The sequence below is a fragment of the Euleptes europaea genome, chromosome 20 (genome assembly GCF_029931775.1).
Source record: "Euleptes europaea isolate rEulEur1 chromosome 20, rEulEur1.hap1, whole genome shotgun sequence".
In the NCBI taxonomy this organism is placed as follows: domain Eukaryota; kingdom Metazoa; phylum Chordata; class Lepidosauria; order Squamata; family Sphaerodactylidae; genus Euleptes; species Euleptes europaea.
Window position 1 is genome coordinate 11,184,396 of NC_079331.1, and position 26,409 is coordinate 11,210,804.

General features: G+C 46.3%; 1 protein-coding gene across 1 annotated transcript in view; it reads left to right on the forward strand.

The window, feature by feature from the left end:
- The first annotated feature begins 437 nt into the window (after positions 1 to 437).
- The window catches only part of TRPM7 (transient receptor potential cation channel subfamily M member 7), an 81,085-nt gene continuing 55,113 nt past the window's right edge, over positions 438 to 26,409 (forward strand). Inside the window, exons 1-2 of the mRNA XM_056865681.1 lie at positions 438 to 450; positions 25,754 to 25,833. Of these exons, the coding sequence (XP_056721659.1) occupies positions 448 to 450; positions 25,754 to 25,833 (83 nt within the window). The 5' untranslated portion in view covers positions 438 to 447. The remainder of the gene's footprint in view (positions 451 to 25,753; positions 25,834 to 26,409) is intronic.

Below are 26,409 nucleotides of genomic sequence, written 5' to 3' on the forward strand. Positions count from 1 at the left end.
CCGCCCCAGGGCCGTCCCCGCCTCCACGAGGGCCGGGCCCGGCCGAGCGGGAGGGCGGCGCGAGCTGACGCGCCGCCGCCGCTGCGCTCCAGCCCGGGCCCAGTCGCACAATTATGAGAAAGAGCCGCCAGGCCGCTCCTGCTCCCGCTCCCGCCGCCGCCGCCTCCTACCTCGCGCCCTCGCCGGCTCGCGGCCTCTGGGGAGCCCGGGCCCCCCGCGGCGTCGTCGTCGTCGTCGTCCTCCTCGTCCTCCTCCGCCGCCGCCGCCGCCTCGTCCTCCCCGCCAGGCCCCGCGTCGCCGCCCAGCCCCGCGCCGATAGATGGAGACAGGCCCCGCCGCCGAAGGAGCCGAACCACGAGCAGGAGCCGCCCTCGCCGCCGCCCTCCTCCTCCGTGAGGAGAGCCAGAGCCGCCGGCGCCCAGACCCCGCCGGCCGACCCTGAGGAGAATGGTGAGGGGGGAGGGGTGGGGGAGGAGGTGGAGGGGACGTTGGATGGGCGGGGGTTGAGGGGACGTTGGTTCGTGGGGGTTGGGGGGGGTGGGGGAGGAGGTTGAGGTTGAGGGGATGTTGGTTGGGGGATGGGGGAGGCGGTTGAGGGGATGTTGGTTTGGGGGTGGGGGAGGAGGTTGAGGGGATGTTGGTTTGGGGGTGGGGGAGGAGGTTGAGGGGATGTTGGTTTGGGGGTGGGGGAGGAGGTTGAAGGGATGTTAGTTTGGGGGGGGTGGGGGAAGAGATTGACGGGATGTTGGTTGGGGGGTGAGGGAGGAGGTTGAGGGGATGTTGGTTTGGGGGTGGGGGAGGAGGTTGAAGGGATGTTGGTTTGGGGGTGGGGGAGGAGGTTGAGGGGATGTTGGTTGGGGGATGGGGGAGGCGGTTGAGGGGATGTTGGTTTGGGGGTGGGGGAGGAGGTTGAGGGGATGTTGGTTTGGGGGTGGGGGAGGAGGTTGAGGGGATGTTGGTTTGGGGGTGGGGGAGGAGGTTGAAGGGATGTTAGTTTGGGGGGGGTGGGGGAAGAGATTGACGGGATGTTGGTTGGGGGGTGAGGGAGGAGGTTGAGGGGATGTTGGTTTGGGGGTGGGGGAGGAGGTTGAAGGGATGTTGGTTTGGGGGTGGGGGAGGAGGTTGAAGGGATGTTGGTTTGGGGGGGTGGGGGAAGAGATTGACGGGATGTTGGTTGGGGGGGTGAGGGAGGAGGTTGAGGGGATATTGGTTTGGGGGTGGGGGAGGAGGTTGAAGGGATGTTGGTTGGGGGGGTGGGGGAAGAGGTTGACGGGATGTTGGTTTAGGGGGTGGGGGAGGAGGTTGAGGGGATGTTGGTTTGGGGGGTGGGGGAGGAGGTTGACGGGATGTTGGTTGGGGGGTGGGGGAGGAGGTTGAGGGGATGTTGGTTGGGGGGGGTGGAGGAAGAGGTTGAGGGGACGTTGGTTGGGGAGGAGGTTGAGGGGACGTGGGTTGGGGGTGGGGTGGGCTCGCGTTTTTAGCCCCGGGACCTCTTCGTGCTTTTTGTGTTGCCTCCCCCCCCCGCGCCACTTCCTCCCTCCTCGCTAGTCGTTAAAAGGCGAGGAGCCTCTGAGAATGCCTAGAGTGCTGCTTGCTTCCACTTTGAGGGGTCAGGGAACACATGAAGCTGCCCTTCTACTGAATCAGGCCCTTGGTCCATCAAAGTCAGCATTGTCTTCTCGAACCGGCAGCGGCTCTCCAGGGTCTCAGGCGCAGGTCTTTCACACCACCTGCGTGCCTGAGCCATGGTCTACTGAGTCAGACCATGGGTCCATCAAAGTCAGTATTGTCTTCTCAGACTGGCAGCGACTCCAGGTTCTCAGCCAGGGGTCTTTCACACCTCCTGCGTACCTGAGCTGTAGCCTATCTGAGACATGGTCTACTGAGTCAGACCATGGGTCCATCAAGGTCAGTATTGTCTTCTCAGACCGGCAGCGAATCTCCAGGGTCTCAGGTAGAGGTCTTTCACATTACCCACTACCTGATCCTATTAACTGGAGATGCCGGGGATTGAACCTGGGACCTTCTGCATGTCAAGCAGAGGCTCTACCACTGAGCCACGGCCTATCCCCATGAAGCTGCCTTATACTGAATCAGACCCTTGGTCCATCAAAGTCAGTATTCTCTTCTCAGACCGGCAGCGACTCTCCAGGTTCTCAGGCAGGGGTCTTTCACACCACCTGCTTACCTGAGCCATAGCCTGTCTGAGCCATGACCATGGGTCCATCAGACCATGGGTCCATCAGACCATGGGTCCATCAAGGTCAGTATTGTCCTCTCAGTCTGGCAGCGGCTCTCCACGGTCTCAGGTAGAGGTCTTTCCTGTGACCTCCTTGCCTAGTCCCTTTAACTGGAGATGCTGGGGATTGAACCTGGGACCTTCTGCATGCCAAGCAGATGTTCTACCACTGAGTCACGGCCCCTCCCCATGAAGCTGCCTTCTACTGAATCAGACCCTTGGTCCATCAGAGTCAGTGTTGTCTACTCGGACCGGCAGCGGCTCTCGGGGGTCTTGGGTAGAATCATAGAGTTGGAAGGGACCACCAGGGTCATTAACCCCCTGCACAAATCAGGAAATTCACAACTACCTCCCCCCCCAGTGACCCCTACTCCATGCCCAGAAGATGGCCAAGGTGCCCTCCCTCTCATCATCTGCCTAAGGTCATAGAATCAGCGTTGCTGACAGATGGCCATCTAGCCTCTGCTTAAAAACCTCCAGGGAAGGAGCACTTACCACCTCCTGAGGAAGCCTGTTCCACTGGTAGAGGTCTTTCACATCACCTACTTGCCTACTTTAACTGGAGATGCCAGGGATTGAACCAGGGACCTTCTGCATGCCAAGCAGAGGCTCTACCACTGAGCCATGGCCTCTTCCCATGAAACTGCCTTATACTGAGTCAGACCATGGGTCTATCATGGTCTGTCAGTATTGTCTTCTTAGACTGGCAGCAGCTCTCAAGGGTCTCAGGCAGAGGACTTTCACATCATTGCTTGCCTGAGCCATAGCCTACTGAGTCAGACCATGGGCCCATCAAGGTCAGTATTGTCTACTCAGACTGGCAGCAGCTCTCCAGGATCTCAGGCCTTTCACATCACCCACTACCTGATCCTATTAACTGGAGATGCCGGGGATTGAACCTGGGACCTTCTGCATGCCAAGCAGAGGCTTTACCACTGAGCCATGGCCTGTCTCCATGAAGCTGCCTTATACGGAGTCAGACCCTTGGTCTATCAAAGTCTATATTGTCTACTCAGACCGCAGCAGCTCTTCAGGGTCTCAGGCAGAGGTCTTTCACATCACCTGCTTACCTGAGCCATAGCCTATCTGAGCCATGGTCTACTGAGTCAGACCATGGGTCCATCAAGGTCAGTATTGTCTACTCAGACTGGCAGCGGCTCTCCAGGGTCTCAGGTAGAGGTCTTTCACATTACCCACTACCTGATCCTATTAACTGGAGATGCTGGGGTTTGAACTTGGGACCTTCTGCATTCCAAGCAGATGCTCTACCACTGAGTCACAGCCCCTCCCCAAGGTAAGTTACCAGTACAGGTTCATATTTTTTGTATATAGCCAAGGGCCGTTACAGTCAAGTAGGCAAAGATCAAATCAGGTCCAACAGGGAAACAGTTAATATCAAGCGCAAAAATAAAATTACATCAGGTACAGATATTATCTGGTTTAACTACAGTGACTGGCTTGAGTTTTCCTGGCTACTAGGGGACTTTGAGTGACCATAGGGCATCTTTATGCTCGTGGCCTTGAGTGGGGGAAAGGTTTGGAAACTTGGTTCTCCAGGGTCCCGGCGAAAAAGTAGATGATGGACCAAAGGTCTGAGTCCTGGTATGGATAGTACTGTTTTGGTTTTGGCCATCAGGTTGCATTTGACCCTGTAGGGTTTTCAAGTTAAATTGTGGAGCTCCCTGCCCCAGGATGTGGTGATGGCTGCCAACTTGGATGGCCTTAAGAGGGGAGTGGACATGTTCATGGCTATCCATGACTACTAGTAAAAATGGATACTGGTCATGTTGTATACCTGTTCTCTACAGTGTCAGAGGAGCATGCCTATTACATTAGGTGCTGTGGAACAGAGGCAGGAGAATGATGCTGAAGTTGTCTTGTTTGTGGGCTTCCTAGAGGCACCTGGTTGGCCACTGTGTGGACAGACTGCTGGACTTGATGGGCCTTGGTCTGATCCAGCATGGCCTTTCTTATGTTCTTATGTAAGGTGAGAGAGGTTCAGAGGTGGTTTTCCATTGACTGCCTCTGCGTAGCAACGCTGGACTTCCTTAGTAGTCTCCCATCCAAATGCTAAGCAGGGCCAACCTTGCTTAGCTTGCATGATCTGACAAGATCGGCTAACTCGGGCTGTCTAAGTCAGGATGGATAGTACATCAAACCCCCCCCCCAACAGATCCTGCCCCAGGAGGCTACATTCTAAATACTGCTCAGTGTGCAGTGCTCTGTGAGTTTGAGTCAGAGATCGTGCCTATAACTTGGCTTAATTCCTAGGAGGGGTCTGGCTCATGAGCCTCTGAGAATGTACAGAGTGCAGTTGCCACATCATGGATGAATCATTGCTCATCCTTATGCCCGTGGTATGGAAGGGGAAGGTTTTGGAAACCTGATCTTCACTCTAATGGATCTGGAGAAAAAATGCTGGGAAAGCTGCTGCTTGTCAGAGTTGACTCATGGTTTGAGTACTTGCATATATTTAGCAAAAAAAAGGCAGGCCCTTCTACCAAGGACCTTACAGTCTAAAGGCTGCTCTGCCTGCAACATCCTGAGCATGGGTTTGAGTTGTGTCTTAGTTTCTTTTGCTGACCTGTATTGTTAAAGGTGCCCTGACCTGGATGGTCCAGGCTAGCCTGATCTCGTCAGCTCTCAGAAGCTAAGCAGGGTCAGCCCTGGTTAGTATTTGGATGGGAGACCACCAAGGAAGTCCAGGGTTGCTGTGCAGAGGAAGGCACTGGCAAACCACCTCTGTTAGTCTCTTGCCATGAAAACCGCAAAAGGGGGTCGACATAAATCAGCTGCGACTTGAAGGCACTTTACACACACACACACACACACACACACATTGTTAAAGGTGGTGAGCCTCTGAGGATATGCAGAGCGCAGTTGCCCAACCAGCGAATAACCATTTCTCATCCTCATGGCCTTAAGGCAAAAGGTTTGGCAACCTGCTTGTCACCCTGAAGGCTTTTGGAGAGCCATGGTGAGAAAGACGTGCCTGGGGCCGCTTCCAGTTAGAGTCGACAATAGTTAGATCAGTGGCCTGACTCCCTGTAGAGCGGCACAATGTAGTATTTAAGCAACGCACAATGCATGCACAATGTAGTATTTAAGTAATGCACAATGTACTATTTAAGCAATAAAAAGACAGCGTTCTGCCCCAAGGAGTTTACCTGACGACACCCTCAGCACAGGGTTTGAGTTTAATCTTGCGCGGTGCAGTGTCTCACCTTTGATTAATCATTGCTCATCCTTATGCATATGGCCTTAAGGGGTAAGGTTTGAAAACCTGATATTTGCCGTGAAGGATCTTGGAGAACAGGTGTTGGGAAAGACCTGCCTGAGGGCTGCTGTCAATCAAATGAGGCAGCAGATAAATCAAGAGTCTCACTGCACGGATAGTATGTAAGCAGAAAAGGCGGGACTCTGCCCCAAAGACCTTACAAATTGAGACTGCTATGTGTGTGCTTGATGCATGGGATTGAGGTCAATCCCTTACTTAGCCCTGGAACCTTCCTTAGTTGTGTGTGCGTGTTAAGTGCCGTCAAGTCGCTTCTGACTCATGGCGACCCTATGAATCAAAGTCCTCCAAAATGTCCTGTCTTTGACAGCCTTGCTCAGAACTTGCAAATTGAGGGCTATAGCTTCCTTTATTGAGCCAATCCATCTCTTGTTGGGTCTTCCATTTTTCCTGCTGCCCTCCACTTTTCCTAGCATGACTGTCTTTTCTAGTGACTCTTGTCTTCTCATAATGTGACCAAAATACTGTAGCTTCAGTTTAGTCATTTTAGCTTCTAGGGTCAGTTCAGGCTTGATTTGATCTATAACCCACTGATTTGTTTTTTTGGCTGTCCAGGGTATCCGTAACACTCTCCAACTCCACATTTCAAAGGAATCTACTTTCTTCCTATCCGCTTTCTTAGTTACTAGTACTTTTTTGTGTTGTTAAAGGTTATGAGCCTCTGAGAATGGGCAGATTGCAGTTGCCATGCCACAGGCAATGCTATGGGGTATGATGTGAAGAGGCAAAGGTTTCTAGGCAGGTTTGAGTCCTTGAACCTTGGTCTGTAAAGAAGACAGTGGTGTACATTAAATAACTATTGGATCCTATGGAGCTTTCTTGCCAGCCAATGCACATTCCTCTGTCACAAGAGGCTCTTCCGCTGGAGCTCTGTAGGCTGCAATGCTCTATAGTGGTCTCAGTGTATGCTGCACTTTGCATAAGCAAAACAACAACAACCAGGACTCTGCACCAGTTAACTTAGAATCTTGCGTTCAGCCCCAGAACCTAGTGTAGGGCTTATCCTTCCCAAACTATCATAAAGGCAACAGAGCCTCTGAACATGTGCAGGGTCCTATACCCTTGAGTAACCATAGGCATCCCTCGCATACATGACATTCATGGGTAAGAGCTGCTAAGCAGCTGTTTGTTCCTGAATCTCAATGTATAACAGACAGTCCTGTATTATTGGCATAGTGACATAATTGTCCATTGTGCTTAATTGTTATTATTGATCAACATATTGTAGACTTGTCCTTCAACAGATATGGTCACATGCTGATTTGTACAAGTTTTAAAAAAGGTAAAAGTGTACAAAACTAAGATTTAAAATACTTGAAAGCTGTAGTAAAAATATGAGCTCCGGCTAATTCTCAGATACCCAGTTGTGTAAAGATGTCTTTAGGTAAAAGGTCCCTGTCTCAAAGGAATTTGCAATCTAAAGAAGGGATGCTTTTCATGCCTGACCCATTAAACACATTTCTACCTTTTCCACCTTAAGGTAAAGGAAGAATTGTTTGAATGACTAGAATTTGCTTTTAAGAAAGTGTTCTTAGGATTGTTGTGTAAGGCCGGCAATTTATAATGTAGCAATCATTCTCATGTTGGTTTCAGTTCTTCACATAGGTTTCTTAAATCCAGTTTTATTTCACTGTCTTCACAGAGTTCGTAGTGCAGTTCTTTCATCCTCTGTGATTTTTCTAGAAGTAAAATATCTTCTGCTGTATTCTCCAGTACATACCGTATTTTCCGGCGTACAAGACGACTGGGCGTATAAGACGACCCCCCATTTTTACAGTTAAAATATAGAGTTTGGGATTGTCCCGAGTCCACGGCCTAGGGCCGGCCCTCGGGACTGCGCCCCAACCCCGCGGCCGCCCCCAGACCTCCTGGAGCGGCCCAACCCGAGTCCACGGCCTGGGGCCGGCCCTCGGGACTGCGCCCCAATCCCGCGGCCACCCCCGGTCCTCCTGGGGCAGCTCAACCCCCGGGGAAACAACACCCCTTACCAGGGCGGGAGAAAGAGGGGGCGGGGGCGGCCGGACGAGCTGGCAGCGCGCCAGGAGGCGGGGCTGGCGGGAGAAACAGGAGGAGGGCGGGGGCTGACCTCCTGGCATGGAAGAGTGTGTGCCGACCCGGCCCGGCCGGAGCAAATCCTGGAGGCGAGGCGGGGAGGGAGCCTCCCCGGGCAGCGGGAGCCCCATAGCCAGAGACACCGGCTGTAGCCAAGGCTCAGCCCCGGGCTCTGGCGGGAGGATGGGAGCCCGAAGCGGCGGGACGTGGCTCTTGGGGGGAGTCGCCGAGGGGAGAAGGGAGCGGGGAAGAAGAGGGGGACGGGGGCGAGAGTAAGGGCCCTCGAGAAGGGCGAGGCTAAAGGCGAGGGGAGGACTGAGCCGACGGCCCTTGGAGGACGGAGCTAAAGGAGGGTATGGAGGGGAGGGAAGCCCATAAAGACAGAAGCTGAAGCGGAGGCCGGGGAGGAAAGGGGGCATGTTGGGTGTGCTAGGCGGCAGCCAAAACACCCTGTGCCGGGAGAAGAGAGTGGCCACCCCAGCCCCGGCCAGCCGGCCAGCCAGCCGCCTGCCTGCCTTGCGCTGCCGCTGGAGCGCAGCTGAGCACTTCCCTCCGTGCACCCCGGCGCGCCTGGCTCCGACTCTGAGCCGGGCAGTGAGCACCCTCGCCGGGCTCGCCTCCCCTCCCTCCTCTGGTGGACATGGACAGAGCGGAGGCGGCTCCCCAGGCAGATTCTCCAGTCCGGCTTGGAATTCAGCATCCGGCGTATAAGATGACACCCGGCGTATAAGACGACCCCCGACTTTTGAGAAGATTTTCTTGGGTTAAAAAGTAGTCTTATACGCCAGAAAATACAGTACTTGAAGAGAGGGGCTGACACTGACTTCATGCAAAGTGCACCTTATACAGTACAGAGTTAAGTCGATCTATGCCCTCTGAAATAATTTCGTTTAGGTACACCTAACTCTGTATAGGATCAGGCCATTAATGTCTTTTCTTTGCCCCCAAAGAAAAGGGGGGGCATGCAAGCCAGAATTAGGAACCACCCCTCTCTAGATATTTCACGAATAGCTCTCCAGCTGCTTAACATGATGAAATGTATATATATTTATATAAACTTCGGGCTATGTAAGGAAACACCACTAAATTATCCAGTGTTTGAAAGTCCATGTATTTCTCTAGTTAATTTCAGTTCTCTCTTTTCTACCTTCCAGTAGGTCTTGTTTGCTCATTCAGAGGTGACTGTAAGTTGCAAGGAAGGGGGAGAGCATTTCAGCCACTCCTCCCTTTCCATTGTGTCACAGGTCATGGCGTTGGTCTCTGAAACCTTGTATAAGAGATAACAGGCCTGCTTTTGCTCTTATGATTGCTAATCCTAAAATGACAGAGGAGTCAGCAGAAGAGCCCCCGATCTTACTAGGGTTTCTTGAATCTTTTCCATCTTTTTTCCCAAGCTTTAGTCCACTCTAAAAACATTTACAGCCTGTCACTTTTAATGTTTAAACAGAACTGAGTTTAGTAGGATTGACTCCTAAATTAGTGTGGTTTGAACTGCAGCCCTGTATAAATTAGTGAATCCAGGGCTTGTTTCCCAGGGTAAATGATTTGAGCAAACAGGATTTAGTAAGTTTTTATCCTCTGCAATGCAAATTGCTGGTTACATTGAAGTTGTTAAATGAAACTACGCCAGAAGCAATTTGAAAAGTATGTATAGTTCTAGTTACTTTCATTCTGCTTAGATGTGTGTTTGTGTGTGTAACATGATCTCTATTACAGAATATATCCTTAAGATAGGTATATATTATCTGCCTAATGCTTGCTTACTTTAAAATCTCAAGAATAAGCTAGGTATGACAAATAGTTCTCTTCTAAATATTTGGAGCAACATGTGACTTGTACTAAGTGCTAGTTTTCATTAATTACACTTTACTACGCTAGCAGTTAATTCAAAATAGTGTATAGAATTTCAAATGTTGAATTTCAGGGTGAATTTCAAATGTTACACATTTTTGTATTGTGCTTTCCTAAAAACAACAACACACATTTTGTTTTTTGTTATTTTTAACAAAATGTTTGCAAATGGTTAGAAATTTATAATACAAATATCTTTGTAGGAAGTGAATTATTTGAGATATATCTCTTTAAGAACTAACTGTAGAAAAATGACTGTAAAGAAGTTACCCTGCAAATAGTAAACCAGATCAATAACTTTCATTGTGTCAGCTATTTCTCAAAGTCAATGCAACCATTCCATGACCAAAGTTATATTTTCTTCATGCATCTGCAGATTGCGTGTATCGCTTATATAGAGGCTCAAAGCTATTGCAAGGTTAAACTTTTTTTTAAAGAGTTTTAACTGTCTCAGTTTTCATTGTGGGTGTTGGAAATACTTGGAAACATTTTAAAATGTGACTGCTTGTCCTCAGTGGAGATAACTGCCTCTGTGATGGTCTGATAAGACTTCCTTGTTTGAACCCTTTATGTAGCAGACAGCTTTAACCAGAATCCATTTCACCTTTTCCTAGTCTGCACCAGGCTTTCAGCAGGTTTCAGTGGATTCTTTGATTTGGCAGTGAGTCAGCATGAGGGTTTTTTTTCATGTCATGTAAATAAGTTATGAAAAATCATAAATTCTTAAAATAAAATCAATTACCCAGGCTGTTTTCCTTAGGGTAGTTAGTCTCTCCGCTATGATTATTAAGTTGATGGCGCCTTCGTGTTTGCATTAAAAGGTAACAACAGTCTTGATGATTGCAGTTTGTCTGAAAGGCCTGGTTTTCTGTTAAGTGTCTAATGCATGATTGATCTCAAGAATTCCTGTAGGAATACATGCTCTGAATAGGCTTCAGTCCAGGGAACTTCACAACTCTGTATTGAGCAGTCCACAATAATCTGTACACATGCACATTTCCTCTGGGCGCTCCCGAGTGCTTAACTTGTTGCGATATGAGTACAAGCTTTTTTTGGCAACTTGTTTACAAGTTGAACGCTTGGCAAGTAGAAGAAGAGAGTTGGCTTTTACATGCCGGCTTTCTCTACCACTTAAGGAAGAATCAAACCGGCTTACAATTGCCTTCCCTCCCCCTCCCCACAACAGACACCCTGTGAGGTAGGTGGGGCTGAGAGAGCCCTTAAGGGAACTGTGACTCGCCCAAGGTCATCCAGTTGGCTTCGTGTGTAGGAGTGGGGAAACCAATCCAGTTCATCAGATTAGCCTCCGCCGCTCATATGGAGGAGTGGGGAATCAAACCCGGTTCTCCAGATCAGAGTCCACCGCTCCAAACCACTGCTCTTAACCACTACACCACGCTTGTCTTTAACTGTTTTCTCCGCCTTATTAGTAATTGCTTAAAACAAATAAACAACCAGTGTTTTATGAGGGCTAGCCAAGAAGATCCAGCCTGAGGACTAGTTTGGTGTTGTTCAAAAGTTTATATATAGGGTTGTAGATGTTGGTTGGCCTTAATGAAGATGACATATTCCTGCCCCTTTGAATGTTGTTCCCGTGGACCGACATAGTTACCTGTCTTTAAAATTTAGTTTCTTCCTAGATGGTGTGTGAGGGCTATTCCTGCAAGAGGTGCAGGGACGGCAGGAGCAAGGATTGCTGAATATTTGGTTAGTGGTGTTTATATAAAATTGCTAGAGAGCAGTATCACTTTGTGGTATTGAGAATGTAAATACAGCAATTTTTTTTTACTCTAGCATTTACTTTGAGGAGCCCCGTGGTGCAGAATGGTAAGCTGCAGTACTGCAGTCAAAACTCTGCCTACAGCCTGAGTTTGATCCTGACAGAGGTCGGTTCAGGTAGCCGGCTCAAGGTTGACTCAGCCTTCCATCCTTCCGAGGTCGGTAAAATGAGTACCCAGCTTGCTGGAGGTAAAGTGGGGAAGGCAATGGCAAACCCCATGAACAGTCTGCCTAGTAAATGTCATGATATGATGTCACCTCATGAGTCAGTATTGACCTGGTGCTTCCACAGGAGATTTCCTTTGCCTTTTCTTACCTGGCATTTACTTCAGGCTTAATTGTTCTTCCCAAGAGCAGTTCTGTAAGATAGGACACTATTATCATTGGGTGGTTTTGATTTGGATGGGGCTTAAAACCACTTCTGTGGTTTTATCTGTTCTTCTAGCCAGTGGTTCTCTGCCTGATCTATCAAACCCCAGATCTGCTTTCTTAAAATATTTAGTTCACCTCTGTTTTGGCTGTAGCACTTGCATTTTGCATTGCTTTCAAGAAACCAATGCCTTTTCCCGCTAGTCCAGTGCATAGATTTAATGATGGGAGTTGGCAGTGAAATTGACTTCTTGCATATTTCCCAGAATCAGTTACTGTACTTCAGATTAAATATTGGTTTCCAGTTTGAGCAGCTTCGTTGGAAAGGAGATCAGAGCTGTGGAGTGAGCATTTGTTAAGAAGTACAAGGAAAGATGTACAGAAATGATTTAGGAAAGATATTCTATATTTCAAGTCTAAGAAACCTGAACAAAGTACTATGTTTGCTTGGTTGCTTTACTGACTAACTTTAACTTGGTTCAGCTAGATTTTCTCTGAAAAATGCATCTCATAAGAGACCAGAGCCAATGGGTTGAAATTAAATCAAAAGAGTTTCCATTTAGACATTAGGAAGAATTTTCTAACAGAGCAGTTCCTCAGTGGGACAGGCTTCCTCGGGAGGTGGTGAGCTCTCCTTCCCTAGAGGTTTTTAAGCAGAGGCTTGATGGCCATCTGTCAGCAATGCTGATTCTATGACCTTAGGCAGATCATGAGAGGGAGGGCATCTTGGCCATCTTCTGGGCATGGAGTAGGGGTCACTGGGAGGTAGTTGTGAATTTTCTGCATTGTGCAGGGGGTTGTACTAGATGACCCTGGTGGGTCCTTCCAACTCTGTGATTCTGTAGGAAGACCTCTATATCTTTCTGATACACTATTTACTGGGCATTCTTTTTTGGATAAGGCTATAAGACCCAGACGATATTCCCTTGGAGAGTGTCAGGATCCCACTGGGGGCTCGATCCAGGAACAGCTTCTGGACCCTAGTCTTGGGGATGTGGTAGAGGATCTCCTTGCAATGCGGAAAGTCTCTGGTTTAATCCTTCACATCGCCAGAAGAAAGGATCTGGTAATTGGTCATGCGAAAGACCTTTGCCTGAGATCCCAGAGAGTCGCCACCAAACTAGACCATACCAACCTCGGTGGACCGATGATCTGATACAGTATAAGGCAGCTTCATGTGTTCAAAAGCTACCTAGTAGGAGAGGGGTTGGCTAGGGTTAACATCTGCACCAGGCCGTGTTCACTGAACCCGTATTGATTCCTCATGTGTTTGAAAGACAGGAGGAAGCAAAAGTGGAGCCAACATATTCCACGCTGCTCATCAAATTTGGAACTCTGCTTTGATGTTAAGGTGCTCTTCGCCTAACCACGTACTCTGGATACTTTCCTATCTTTGCTAGATATGTTACCTCTGAGCAAATTCCTGAAGGAAATTAATGTTGGGAATTGCTTCCCAAATATTCTTATTGGCTTTAAATGGGGATTATAGAAATTCCTGGACACCATTCAGGATAACTACATGAACCCTCAATGTTCAGAGGCACTTTATGTCTGAATAGTAGTTTTTCGGGCCAGTAATAGGGGAGATGTTTTGGCAAGCATGGTGTCTTGTCTTTAAGGAGAACTTTATTGGCAATGTTAAACCAAAGCTTTAGTTTGGCTTTTATTTTCTGCATCTAATTCTGTTGCCTGTGTAATATCATAATAAAACGTTTGAAGTAGTCCTTATTTTCCCTCAAAGTTCTAAATATGCCTGACTTCCGAGCTTTAAAATGTGGCTGGTCTTTGCACCATTACCTGGCTTGATAATGTTTAACAAGTGTTCATTCCTGCTTTTCCTGGCTTCAAAATAAGGGTGATGAAATAACGGGGAATAAGGATTTGTTTAGATACTCCACCTCCCCCCCCCCGCATCCTGCCCTTTCATAATAACCAGTGTATGGTTTGAGCAGGGCGGGGGGTGTTTCTTTAGATGAGCCCTGTTGCCGTCACAAAATCGAATTTCTCCGCCTGGGCCTGTCCTGAATGTGTCATCACCTTCCCGCCCTAATTATACTGTACGGTTTCCTAATCGGCTACTGCGGACTCCCACGACGAGCAAATAAAATTAATGTAGTATCGCTTTAAAACAGTCCGGGCTCGGTGTTCGCTTGTGCAGCTGTTCACTTATGTAATAGTATGCTTCCTTCCAGTTAATATTGCCAAATTGTTGCCCTGGCCCAGATTGTCTAATTTCTGACTACTGTAGTCTTTTTCTCTAGCTCAGCGGTCCTCAGACTTAAGCAACCCTTCTTTTGATTTTTAAAAAATTCTCATGGATCCCTGAATCTTCCCTTGGCTTGGACAGCCCCTCCTCAAAGAGTTCCTGGTCAGACCACCAGGGGAGGCTACCATCCCCTTCAGTGCTTTGGAGCAGTGGAGTCTGATCTGGAGAACCGGGTTTGATACCCCACTCCTCCACATTAGCGGCAGAGGCTAATCTGGTGAACTGATTTGTTTCCCCACTCCTACACACGAAGCCAGCTGGGTGACCTTGGCCAAGTTATGCTCTCAGCCTCACCTACCTCACAGGGTGTCTGTTGTGGGAGGGGGGGAAGGGAAAGTGATTGTAAGCCGGTTTGATTCTGCCTTAAGTGGTAGAGAAAGTCGGCATATAAAAAAAACTCTTCTTCTCTTCTTCCTCAAAACAGTGCAGTGAGCTTTCAGCTTATTACTGAGCGATGCAGCAGCCGGGGACAGCGCCTTCAAAGAGGTTTCCCGACTACTTGCAAGGCAAAAAACACCCCCTTTTAAAACATATTTGCGAAAATGGGAAAAATAGCCCTATTGAAAACAGCGATGCTGCACCAACAAAAAACTGGTGCCCCCCGCGCCAGCGTAAGTGCCCCCCGCGCCAGCGTAAGTGCCCCCCGCACCAGCGTAAGTGCTCCCTAATCCGTGATAAGAGGGCACTTACGCTGGCGCTGGGGTCATGCCGCCTCCATTCCATTTTCAGCCCAAACCTCAGGAATGGGCTGTTACATTAGCTACATTTTTAAAAGCAGCTTTTGAATAAAATGTTTATGTTGTCTGTACATGGCCTACATGGTCAGGTTACAGAGAGCAGCTGACTCTGTAGGGCCACAATTCCGAAGGCCCTGCCCACGTTCTAATCTTTGCTGCCTTAATTGCCTAAGAACTTAGTCACTAGTGGGGGAGATTTGGGCTGGGGTGGATTTCCGGTGAACCGGTAAATTAATTTGTTTTTCATTTAGATGAGTTACTGGAGTGATATGGACAGTCTTAAGACAGTAAGCATGTGAGAGAACAGCACTGACTATGTCTTGCTTGGGAAGTGGCCAATATGAATGATTTTAGGGTGGCAAAACAGTGTTAAATTATGTCTCTGGTGCTGATTCGTTATATAGTAAAGCTCTTTGCTGATTATTTGATTCGATGCAATGGAAACAGTGCAAAGGTTTCCTTGTATGAACGTTGATCACCTATGGAGAGATTTTTTTTAATGTTCTTGTACCCTTCATAAAGCTGCTGGGATTTTTATTTGGATGCTAATTTAATTGTTTAAAATAAAATAATCATAATTTTTTCAGTTCATGTAATGGGATTTCTTGTAGGCTTTCAAGAGCCACATTTCAAGAGGATGGTTAGTTTGCTGTTGCTGACTCCTTCCAAATTGCAGAGTTGCCTAGGTATGAGCGTGAGGCTTTATGGTAATCTGGAAAACAGCGCAGAGTTGGAATCTTCTGCTACTGTCTGTTCAGCCAGATTATAGGGTTATATCTTGGCACGCGTGACATAGGAAGAAGGGTTTCACAGATAAGCGTACACACCACACAGTTACTTGAACTGCTGCCGCAGGCTTTGTGTGAAGCTGGCTTGTTTCAGTTAAACAAGAGGGCGTTAAAATAAACATTCTGTTCTGCAAGAATGTCATTCATCTCTTAAATATTAGGGGTGTATTAGTTCCAGCTCCTTGTTAGACACAATGCTGGGGGAGAAGGGTAGCACCAGAAGGACAACCTTTTAAACTGATCGGGGCTCTGCTGGTGAGTCAGGAGATTTCAAAACACTGTTTTGGCTTTGAAAAGGATTTGTATTCTTGGAGATGGGGAAGATGATACTTGATAGAATCATAGAATCATAGAGTTGGAAGGGACCACCAGGGCCATCAAGTCCAACCCCCTGCACAATGCAGGAAATTCACAACTACCTCAGTTCCCATAGCAGCTAAATGCAGGAATTTCACAACTACCTCAGTTCCCATAGCAGCTGAAAAGAAGACTAAAAAAAGAAGGAATGCCTAAAAGTAGCACCCAGTCATTTATGTGAGAGTAAGTTACAGCTCGTCCGATCTCAGAAGCTAAGCAGGGTCAGCCCTGGTTAGTATTTGGATGGGAGACCACCAAGGAATACCAGGGTTGCTGTGCAGAGGAAGGCACTGGCAAACCACCTCTGTTAGTCTCTTGCCATGAAAACCCCAAAAGGGGTCGCCATAAGTCGGCTGCGACTTGAAGGCACGTTTACACACACACACACACATACACAAGTTACAGCTAGCAGAGTCTAGATTTAAACAACTGGTGAAAGATAAATGGGGAATACCCTTTTTATTATGTCTTCATAGTTGCCCTGTGTATAATACTTTGCATTTGTCATCTTGCCCTTTCATCTCTACCTGATCATCAAAGAGCAGCTTGAGTAAGCAAGACAAGGCAAAACCTAGGTTCACATGACCCTGAATGTCAGTCTGGGTTTTACCTTGTTGCACAGATTTTGCTATCATCAAAGTGGGGAAGGGCAGACTTTCCTTTGATAAAGGTGATATGCCTACCGAAAAATGCTTCATTTGATCAGCTAACAGTTTTGTTTCAGATTTTATTCAACTCTTTGATGTAAATCTCAATTATGTTCCCGCCCCCCTCCATGGGCTATATTTTGGTCCTCCTTGGATCTCTGTGTTTGGAGAAGAGCTTAAGTATAGCTTGGTGCTTAAGCCGGCTAGCTGGTGCTTCCTTGTCTTTAAGGCTTAGTAATTATAGAAATAGGTAACTTCAAAATTGCAACGAGAACAAGGAAGTGAGACGTCTGTGGGGTTTTCTTGGAGCCTTAAACTAACAGCTGTAGAAAATGTGAAACTTGAACTTTGTTCCCTGCTATTACTGAGCTAAAATATTCAGGATTATTTTGTTAGTGTGGTTGTGTTTAAATAAAACTGGGATTTCTCAGCAAAGTGTTTCTGCAAGCTCAGAACAGCCTATGGCAAGGCCTCAAGGAGGGTTGATACAGGAACACATTACAGTTCTGCTGTCCTAATGTGCATCTGGGGGTGGGTGGGAAATGAAGTCCAGCTTTGGTGCTGATATAGTGTACTTTTTTTTTTTTGTAGTTGTTGGCTTTACAAAGTATTTATTCGATCAGGGTAGCGTAGTTGCTAAGATGACCACGATAAAGTTTATTGTTCGTGGCCGAAGGCCATCGCAATCTACCATACAAAGTAGTTAAGAGAATTACTATGAAGTTGCTGCTTAAAACATCAGCCTGGCCATATGCTTGTTAGGTAGCTTTATTTAAAACATTTCTGCCCGCCCAACCCCATCTCTCTCTGTTGCTATATCCGAGGCATCTTACGACATGGAAGACAAAACAACAGTGTACTAAATGCCAGTAAAACAAGCATCAAATACGCAGTAAAACTGACAACTAAAACAGCATCATAAAACAAATAAAAAAGAGACATATAAACGGTAAATATCCTCTAAACCAGTGGTTCCCAAACTTTTCGGGCCACCGCCCCATTGGTTCCACAAACTCAACCCCAGCGTCCCCTATCCTATCGAACAACACAGTTGAAGGGGCCCACCTCTAGCGCCCCCCCTCCACTGTCCCCTTGCCTCTTAGTCCCCCCTATAATCCCACCGCCCCCCAGGAGGTGGTACTGCTCACTTGGGAACCACTGCTCTAAACTATAACCTAAGATCGCAGGCAGTGAGGGTGGGAATAATTCAAACCGCAACGGTGGGTCCGAAGCGCTTGAGAGAATCTTTGCCAGGTGCCCAAAAGAATTCAGACTCAGCAACAGGTGACCATCAATGAAGGAGTTCCAGAGTCTAGGTCTTGTTCCTGGTGCACACACATCCAGCCCCGGAAATGGAGGAACACAGATCATGGCCTCTGTTGATAACCTTAGCTGTCAGACAAGTACTTATGTCATATAAACTATATCATCCCCCTTCAGTAACAGGGAAATCTCGGTCTATCTTAAGATGGTTTTGTAAGGTTTGCTGAACTAAGATATGCTGAAGCACTTTGACTCTGGAAAAAGTGATGTTGAAATATTAAGGCCTACGGCATAGGAAATGTTTTGGATACTTTGGCAGTAGTTGTGGGTCATGAGATTGCAGTTCTCCCTCTCTTACCCACTCCGCCTTGCATCATGGACAACTTTAATTAGGATTAAGTCAGGGTCAGTAATGACCAGGATAACCCAGACTAGTCAAGATGGTTTCAGAGTCCTGGTTTATAGCAAACCTAATGAGAACCCACCACATCGTATCCGATAAAGTGGTCCCTAATCCACTGAAGTTTATGCTGGAATAAAGTGTTTTTCATTTTTAAGGTGCCACCAGACTCCTGTTTGTTTTTTCTGCATGCGACTAACATGTCATCCCCCCCCATGCCAGGAGTATAACGTTCTCACGGGGCATCCTCATGGCATGGTTTCATGCTAGTATCAACATTACACACAATTAAGAATCCCTTAGGAAAAGTTCTGATACTTTGTGCATATCCTGATTTAAAATAAATGAAACTTGAAAGCATTGCACTGTTGTTCGTGTTCTGGTAGGAGGAAGGGGAAAAATGCAGTTGTTAACTAACTACTTTGTATGTGTGAACTTAGTGTACTATAACATCTGCATCAGGTGCTCAATTTCTGAAATGAGATTCATTGGTTGTAAGTGATGATAGGAAGATAACGGGGGTTAGTTTAGAATTACTGCCTCGCAGCTATTGCTTTAGGAGCCTGTTATACATTTGAGGTGTTAACAGTCAACTAGGCATGGATCACAGCTAAGTCCCATGATACCATGTGTTTGGCTAATAAGTGTTCCTGTTGAGCAGTGACTTGTAAATGGAATGGAATATATTCAGGAATGCACAACAAAATGCTTAGAAACTGGTTTCGTTGCGAAGATCTGTATTTCCAGTAAGTTTTCGCCATTTGCTTTAAAACATTCAACAAAGAGCAGACGTGCTTTGGTTTGCCATGTTTGGTTGTATACATATTTAGAGAACGTACAGTATTTGTGTTGGAATACTTCCTGTTTTAAATTTCTGTTATACCTGTAGGTACAGTTGACTTTCCCCAGTGCATGCATCTTTCCTAAAGCCGTCCTTAAGAGCCAAGTTTTCAACGGAAACTTTTTTTGAGCATGGCTCACGTACATTTGTTTGTTCGTTGTTTTGGTTTCCTTGGGAAGGAAACTACCTTGATATGCAGGCTGAAAATACTGCTGGTGTTTCTGAGATCTCTGCTGCCGCACTTCTGAAGTTGCAAGTTGGCGTGGAGCCATAGTCATTAAACTTTGCATGCCTGGAGCTGTAAGGCGACTTTTCAGGCCATGTAATTGCAGATGTTCAGTTTTCCTCCCACAGTGCCCCCCCCCCCTGGAGCCTTTTCCTCAGGGGGCCAGCAGGTGTAGTGGTTAAGAGCGATGGTTTGGAGTGGTGAAGTCTGATCTGGAGAACTGGGTTTGATTCCCCACCTCCTCCACATGAGCAGTGGAGGCTAATCTGGTGAACTAGATTTGTTTCCCCACTCCTACACATGAAGCCAGCTGGGTGACCTTGGGCCAGTCACACTCTCTCAGCCCCACGTACCTCACAGGGTGCTGTTGTGGGGAGGGGAAGGGAAAGTGATTGTAAGCAGGTTTGATTCTTCTGTAAGTGGTAGAGAAAATCGGCATATAAAAACCAACTCTTCTTTTTCCTTTGCTTTTCAGGTTGCAGTTATACCAGCTATCTGCGCTTGGGCAGAAAGACTGGTGGGAGTGTTAGAACAACCTCATTCGAAGAGTTCTTACACTCAAAAGGGCTACAGCTTCTGTTGTACTACGTGGTGTATTGAAGGGTCTGTAGTGTCAAGAAAAGCTGCTTTGGCACAAACATGGGATTTTTTCAGTGCCCTTTCCCCTTTTGGAAATGAGGAAGGCAGAATAGGAGCCTGAGATCCACTCACCGTCTCGTTGTACATAGAGGTTTAGGCAAGCCATGAACACATGAGGCTGCCTTATACTGAATCAGACCCTTGGTCCATCAAAGTCAGTATTGTATACTCAGACCAGCAGCAGCTCTCCAGGGTCTCAGGCTGAGGTCTTTCACATCACCTACTTGCCTAGTCCCTTTAACTGGAGATGCCAGGGATTGAACCTGGGACCTTCTGCATGCCAAGCAGATGCTCTACCACTGAGCCACGGCCCCTCCCATGTGGATGGGAGGAGAGAAGCATCTAAAGCAGCCCTAGGTAGTATGAGTAGCAAGCAAAGAAAGACCGGACAATGTATGGGTGCACACATTATGTCTAAGTGTTGCAAGAATGAGGTTTGGGTCCTTTTTTCCTCTCTTACTCTTTCCTTTCAAGCTTTGCTTTCTTCCAGCACTTCCTGGTTTGTGGCAAACCATGGTTGGCCATTACATCCAGTCAAGGAGTACTGTGGCCTGGACCAGGCATGTGAGAGAATGAGGGGCTGTGGCTCAGTGGTAGAGCATCTCCTTGGCATGCAGAAGGTCCCAGGTTCAATCCCTGGCATCTCCAGTTAGAAAGGGACTAGGCGAATAGGTGATGTGAAAGATCCCTGCCTGAGACCCTGGAGAGCTTCTGCTGGTCTGAACAGACAATACTGACTTTGATGGACCAAGGGTCTGATTCAGTATAAGGAAGCTTCATGTGTTCATGTGAGGTGGAGGAATGGGCTTTTCTACTTCAAATTGTAGGTAGGCACAGTTTCAGTTCTCCTCCTTGTAAAGACCATCCTGCAGAAAAAAAACATGGTACAGCAGACTGTAAGGTTCTAGCCTGGTTCTTCGCCTGTTGTGGTAGTTTTCCACTTAACGGGGGGTTTACAGTATAGGGGAACTCTGGAAAATATAACCCCTCACCCGCAGTCTGAAGTGGCATAATCATTTCTGCCACCTCAGCACCCTGCCACCTCAATTACTGCCTCACCATGCTGCCTATGTAGAGCAGTTCAGGTCTGTGATTTCCCCCGAAATAGGATATGTTGGAAGAATTCAAAGCATGTGATGATGATTCTGTGTGAGGGAGTGCATGATTTCGATGTTTGCTCAGTTAACAACAATGATTTGACCTTATGTATAAACCGGCGTAATGCCTTTGTTTCTCCATCAGGTTTATTGTGTGCTGCTTTTCTTCTCCTGAGAGGAGAGCTTCCATTCTCAGGATCGGGGTCGGGGCACTAATTCCCCTTTTGCATTCTGGGAAAGGGCAGGTGAAGGAGCAAAATGTAGCTCGTTGATTCTGGCTGCAATCCTGCGAGTGTCTTATTGATAGTTTCTTGGCAATAACCCCATTGAATTGTTGGAGTGACTTTTTAGTCTCAAGACTTCATAATGGACGAGGTTACATGAATTCGAGAAGTAGACATTTTGCCCGGCGCTGCTTTTCAGTCTTCCTCCTAACTTTGGTATCATCTGACCCCAGCAGGCTTCTTCCTGTGTAGCTTCTTCCTCTCTTGTTTGAACTAGTTCCTACTTTCCTAGATGTGCCTAGAGATACAACAGGAGGCATAAACATTCACAGAGGCGGCTCCAGTTCTCCTAACACAATGCAGAAGCTTGAGTTGTACTAGATAGTATGTATTGGCAAATTATCTATAGGGCTCATAGTTTGGTTTCTTGACTGTTTTATTCATCACAAGGCAGCCTTTTATTTTATTAACATGCCTCTCTGGATAAATGCTTGAGGAAGTGTACATACTAGTATTGCAGTACGTTCTTTTAAGAGCCAGCATGGTGTAGTGGTTAAGAACAGTGACTTGGAGTGGTGGACTCTGATCTGGAGAACCAGGTTCGATTCCCCACTCCTCCACATGAGCAGCGGAGGCTAATCTGGTGAACTGGATTTGTTTCCCCCACTCCTGCACATGAAGCCCGCTGGGTGACTTTGGGCTAGTCACAGCTCTCTCAGCCCCACCTCCCTCACAGGGTGTCTGTTGTGGGGAGGGGAAGGGAAGGTGATTGTAAGCCGGTTTGATTCTTCCTTAAGTTGTAGAGAAAGTCAGTATATCAAAGCCAACTCTTCTTCTTCTTCTTCTCCTCCTCCTCCTCCTCCTCCTCCTCCTCCTCCTCCTCATGAAACGTGGCCTTGGAAATGGGTTTGGCACTCAGCAGTGTGATAGCCTAATGGTAGAAACCCTCCATGCTGTGCCACAATAGAATTGTTGATCAAAAGTGGTACTGGAAGCAGAAAGATCCATATATAATATAGGAGCAGTCTCACTTATGGGTTTCTGAATCAAACACTTAACTTGCAATGCATGTTTCAGGTGTGTAATCCCACAGTGTGGGTGGGTGCCATCTGGCTGGCCAGCCATTTTGTATTGTCAGGTGTATTTCTTGGCAGCCACCTCACAGGCTCATAACGGCCCGGCACCTCTTCATGATTCAGCAGTGGTGAATATTTGCAGACTGTTGCATATTAAATATTAAAGAACTTATCACCACAACTTGTAGGGGCTGTAGCTCCGTGGCAGAGCATTTGTTTTCTATGCAGAATGTCTCAAGTTAAATCTCTGGCATCTCCAATTAAAGGGATAATGTAGTAGTAGTTGAAGAAGAAGAGTTGGTTTTTATTTGCTGACTTTCTCTACCTTTTAAGGAGAATCAGACGGTCTTACACTCACCTTCCCTTCCTCTCCTCACAACAGACACCTTGTGAGGTAGGTGGGGCTGAGTGAGTTCGGAGAGAACCGTGACTAGCCCAAGGTCACCCGGCTGGCTTGATATGTAGGAGCGGGGAAACCAACCCGGTTCACCAAATTAGAGTCTGCCGCTCATGTGGAGGAGTGGGGAATTAAACCTGGTTTTCCAGATTAGAGTCCACCGCTCCTAACCGCTACACCATGCTGGTGATAAGGAAGACCTTATCCTAAAACGCTGGCGAGCGTCTTACAGTCAGACTGGACAGTACTGATCTTGATAGGCCAGTGGTCTGACTAGGGTTGCCAGGTCCCTCTTCGCCATCAGCTGGAGGTTTTTTGGGTGGAGCCTGAGGAGGGTGGGGTTTGGGAAGGGGAGGGACTTCAATGCCATAGAGTCCAATTGCCAAAGTGGCCATTTTCTCCAGGTGAACTGATCTCTATCGGCTGGAGATCAGTTGGAATAGCAGATCTTCTGCTATTACCTGGAGGTTGGCAACCTTAGGTCTGACTCAGCAGACAGCAGCTGCAGGCATTCAAATTTTGCCTTCGTTGAAATCATCAGAATGTGCACATTAGTGTTTTTCACTGATTCTGATTCATAGCAGTCTTACATTCAAGTGCCATAGCCAGAGAATGGAGCAGTGGGTAGAGATGCCCCCCTGAATATTCATCTCATTCACAGGCAATAATAGGATTGTCCCCGTAATGTAACATTAACTTATTTTTAAGGACTGATCTCATCCTGCACTTTAGAAGCAGCGTGTTGTTATAACCTGTCATCTCCAAGCCTTAAATTAGAGTAAACCGTGTGGTATAAGATTGATCCTCAAGGAGGCTTGCTGGTAGTTGCTCAGCATGGATTTCTGCAAAGAAAAAATAAGATGGACCTTGTATCTTGAACAGGTATTTTTTTAAAAAAAGGTATTCTCTTGCCATGTTTATGGCTTCAAATATTGTGATACACAGAAATAATTATAAAAATGGGATGTGATGTTTTGTCTGTACTCCGTAAACCGAGCGTTATAAACCTTTTCTCCTTGAGGTTAAAATTTAGAAAATTGTTCTTGTGCTCCGCTCGGTGTTATGATTACTTTTAAAACAAGGAGTGCAGTCCTAAGCATGTTTACTCAGAAATGGGAGTTATTTCCAGGTAAATCCATAGATGGGCTGCTTTACTAAAATTCACACTTTTGGATACTTCAAACTATATTAAATGTTCTGAAGGTTGGTATGACCATGTCTTAAGTTCCGATGCTTCTGAATTGGTCATTTATGTCGTTTACAATAGATGTGTATTCTATTTTGCAATGCTTGTATCCAGAGGGCACATGGAAAACTGCCTCGTTCTGTATAACCGCGAAGATAAGTTTGAAGAAGTCTCAGCTGCGGAGAAAGACTTTCAGTTTGCCGAAAGCGCTGTTAAGTCCCCCTGTGTTACCTAGTTAACTAGCACATTGTAGTTTTGTAAGGACGATGAAAGAAAAGATGCACCTCTCCATAATATGTACCAAATGTCTGAAAAATAGATGTGTATTGCTGGTGGGAATATAAGGCACATTGGCATGAAGCTATTTCATGCATTTGTGTGATCTGTGCAGAGGTTTTCATCCTAGACTATTGTATTTGAGTCCATGTAACTGATGGAATGTGAGACTGTCATGGGCTTCTTGTCAGCACACAGAGGAAAAAAATCTCTTTGTTGAACCTAAATTGTTCATGGATTTGTTTCTAGGATAAAATTTAATAACATTCTGCCCTCCATTCAGAACTCCTTTGAGAAAGGATGTGGTTGAAAGTGAACGATAATAATGTTATGGTTTCATTTTTAAAGCTTCTAGTTTTATATTTTCCCCACATTATGACAGAACATTTTACTTTCAAAAAAGAACGTCTTATTTTTATCTTACACTGCTGTGCTTCATAATAATATAGAATTACTGAACTGTTCCATTGTAGATATGTCTGAAAATGCATGTATGTCTGCCTAGAGTGAGAAATCTGTGGTAGATATTGATAGTGGGTGTTTAGCGTTTCAGACTAGGATCTGGGGGACCCGGTTTCAAATCTCCGTTCTGTCATGGAAACTTGCTGGGTGCCCTTGGGCCAGTCATTCTCTCTCAGCTTAAGCAACATCACAAGGTAGTTGTGGGGGTGGGGGTGGGGGAATGAAGTTGTAAGCTGTTTAGGTTTCCACTGGGCCCATAAATATCTCAAGAAAGAAATCTAGTGGTGGAAAATGCTGTCAAGTTGTAGCTGACTTGTGGAAGGTTTTCAGTGCAAGAGATGATGTGGTACAAATGCTTGTCTTCACATGCATTCCTACTGCTGCTTTTTGCTTTTAGTCGGCCGTACTATGGAAAAGACAGCCATGCTAGGAAAAGTTGAGGGCAGCAGGAAAAGAGGAAGACCCAACAAGAGATGGACTGACTCAATAAAGGAAGCCACAGCCCTCAATTTGCAAGATCTGAGCAAGGCTGTCAAAGATAGGACATTTTGGAGGATGTTGATTCATAGGGTCGCCATAAGTCGGAAGCGACTTGACGGCACTTAACACACACACACTATGGGATGCTTCCAAAGGTTGCTCCTCCATATGTGGAAAGTGTCTTCTGCTCACATTAGAATTTCAAAAAGTAAAACTTAAAAAGAGCAATCCTAAACAGGTCTACTGTGAAACAAATCCCATTTAAGTTAGCGGGTTATACTCCCAGGAATTTGTTCTTAGGATTGCAGGATAAATCCAAATAATATTTTGTTTTCTTCCGCTAGTGCATGCTTCTATGCAAGCAGAAGCATCAGAAAGGCAATAGAGCCTTGCTTGGACTCTTGCAAGCTCCTGCTCAAATGTTTGTGGAAGAATAGTAGTAGCTGTTTGCCTCCCGTTTATGATTCTTTGGATCAAACCCTGTATTCATTTGCCATATGATTGCTTGGTGTGTGTTCTCTCTCAATCTGAGGCTTTTCATACATTCAAATATACAGATTTTTAAAAGTTTTTTTGACAGCTTTTGAGATATTTCCCAGACGATGTAATGTGGCAGCTACTAATTTGTTCTTTGAAGTTCTTGGTTCAGCGAGCGTGTGAACTGTTGATCCAAAACACACAACAAAGAATTAATCTGTTACTGTAAATGGATTGATCCTATGAGAGCATGCTCTGTAAAATACTCTTGTTTTTAATGATAACTTGACAATACTTGTGTTTGACACTCAGAATATCTTACTTTGCAGTCCCAGAAATCTTGGATAGAAAATACTTTTACCAAGCGGGAATGTGTGTATATTATACCAAGTTCAAAGGATCCTCACAGGTAAATTATAAAATGGAACAGGGTTTCTCTGTACAGGCAATGCAGAAATATTAATTCCAGGAAAAACTTGAATTTCAGCTTCTCAGAATCTGTTGATAATTGAAACAGGAAATAGCCAGCAGTTGTTTTTGTTTGTAAAATGTGTTATGGTGAGTTTGCTGCATTTCATGAAGCCCTAGAGCCCTGAGAAGTTTTTGCTACGATCGGATCGAAACACACGGAACATTTTCAAATGCAAACTGGGTAATTGGGAAGTTGGTGTTGAGAACATTTCCCAGGCAAGAGTTTCAGAGCTTTGCTCAGGTGAATGAAACTCAGTGAAGCAAATAAGATTCCTAAATAAAGATAGGAATGGCTTTGAGAAAAAGAATAACGATAATTTGTAAAGCCCGATCATTTATTCTTGGGAGAAGAACCTTGTCCTTTGTGGTTGTGAGAAGCACTATCATAGGTAACCTCTTGATCCGTTTCTCATTTTCACCCCAGAAAATAAGGGCTTCATCGGACATTTCTTTTAAAGTGTGTACTTGAGATTTGAAGCATGTCTCTAAAAATGTGAATTGTTAATTACGTAAA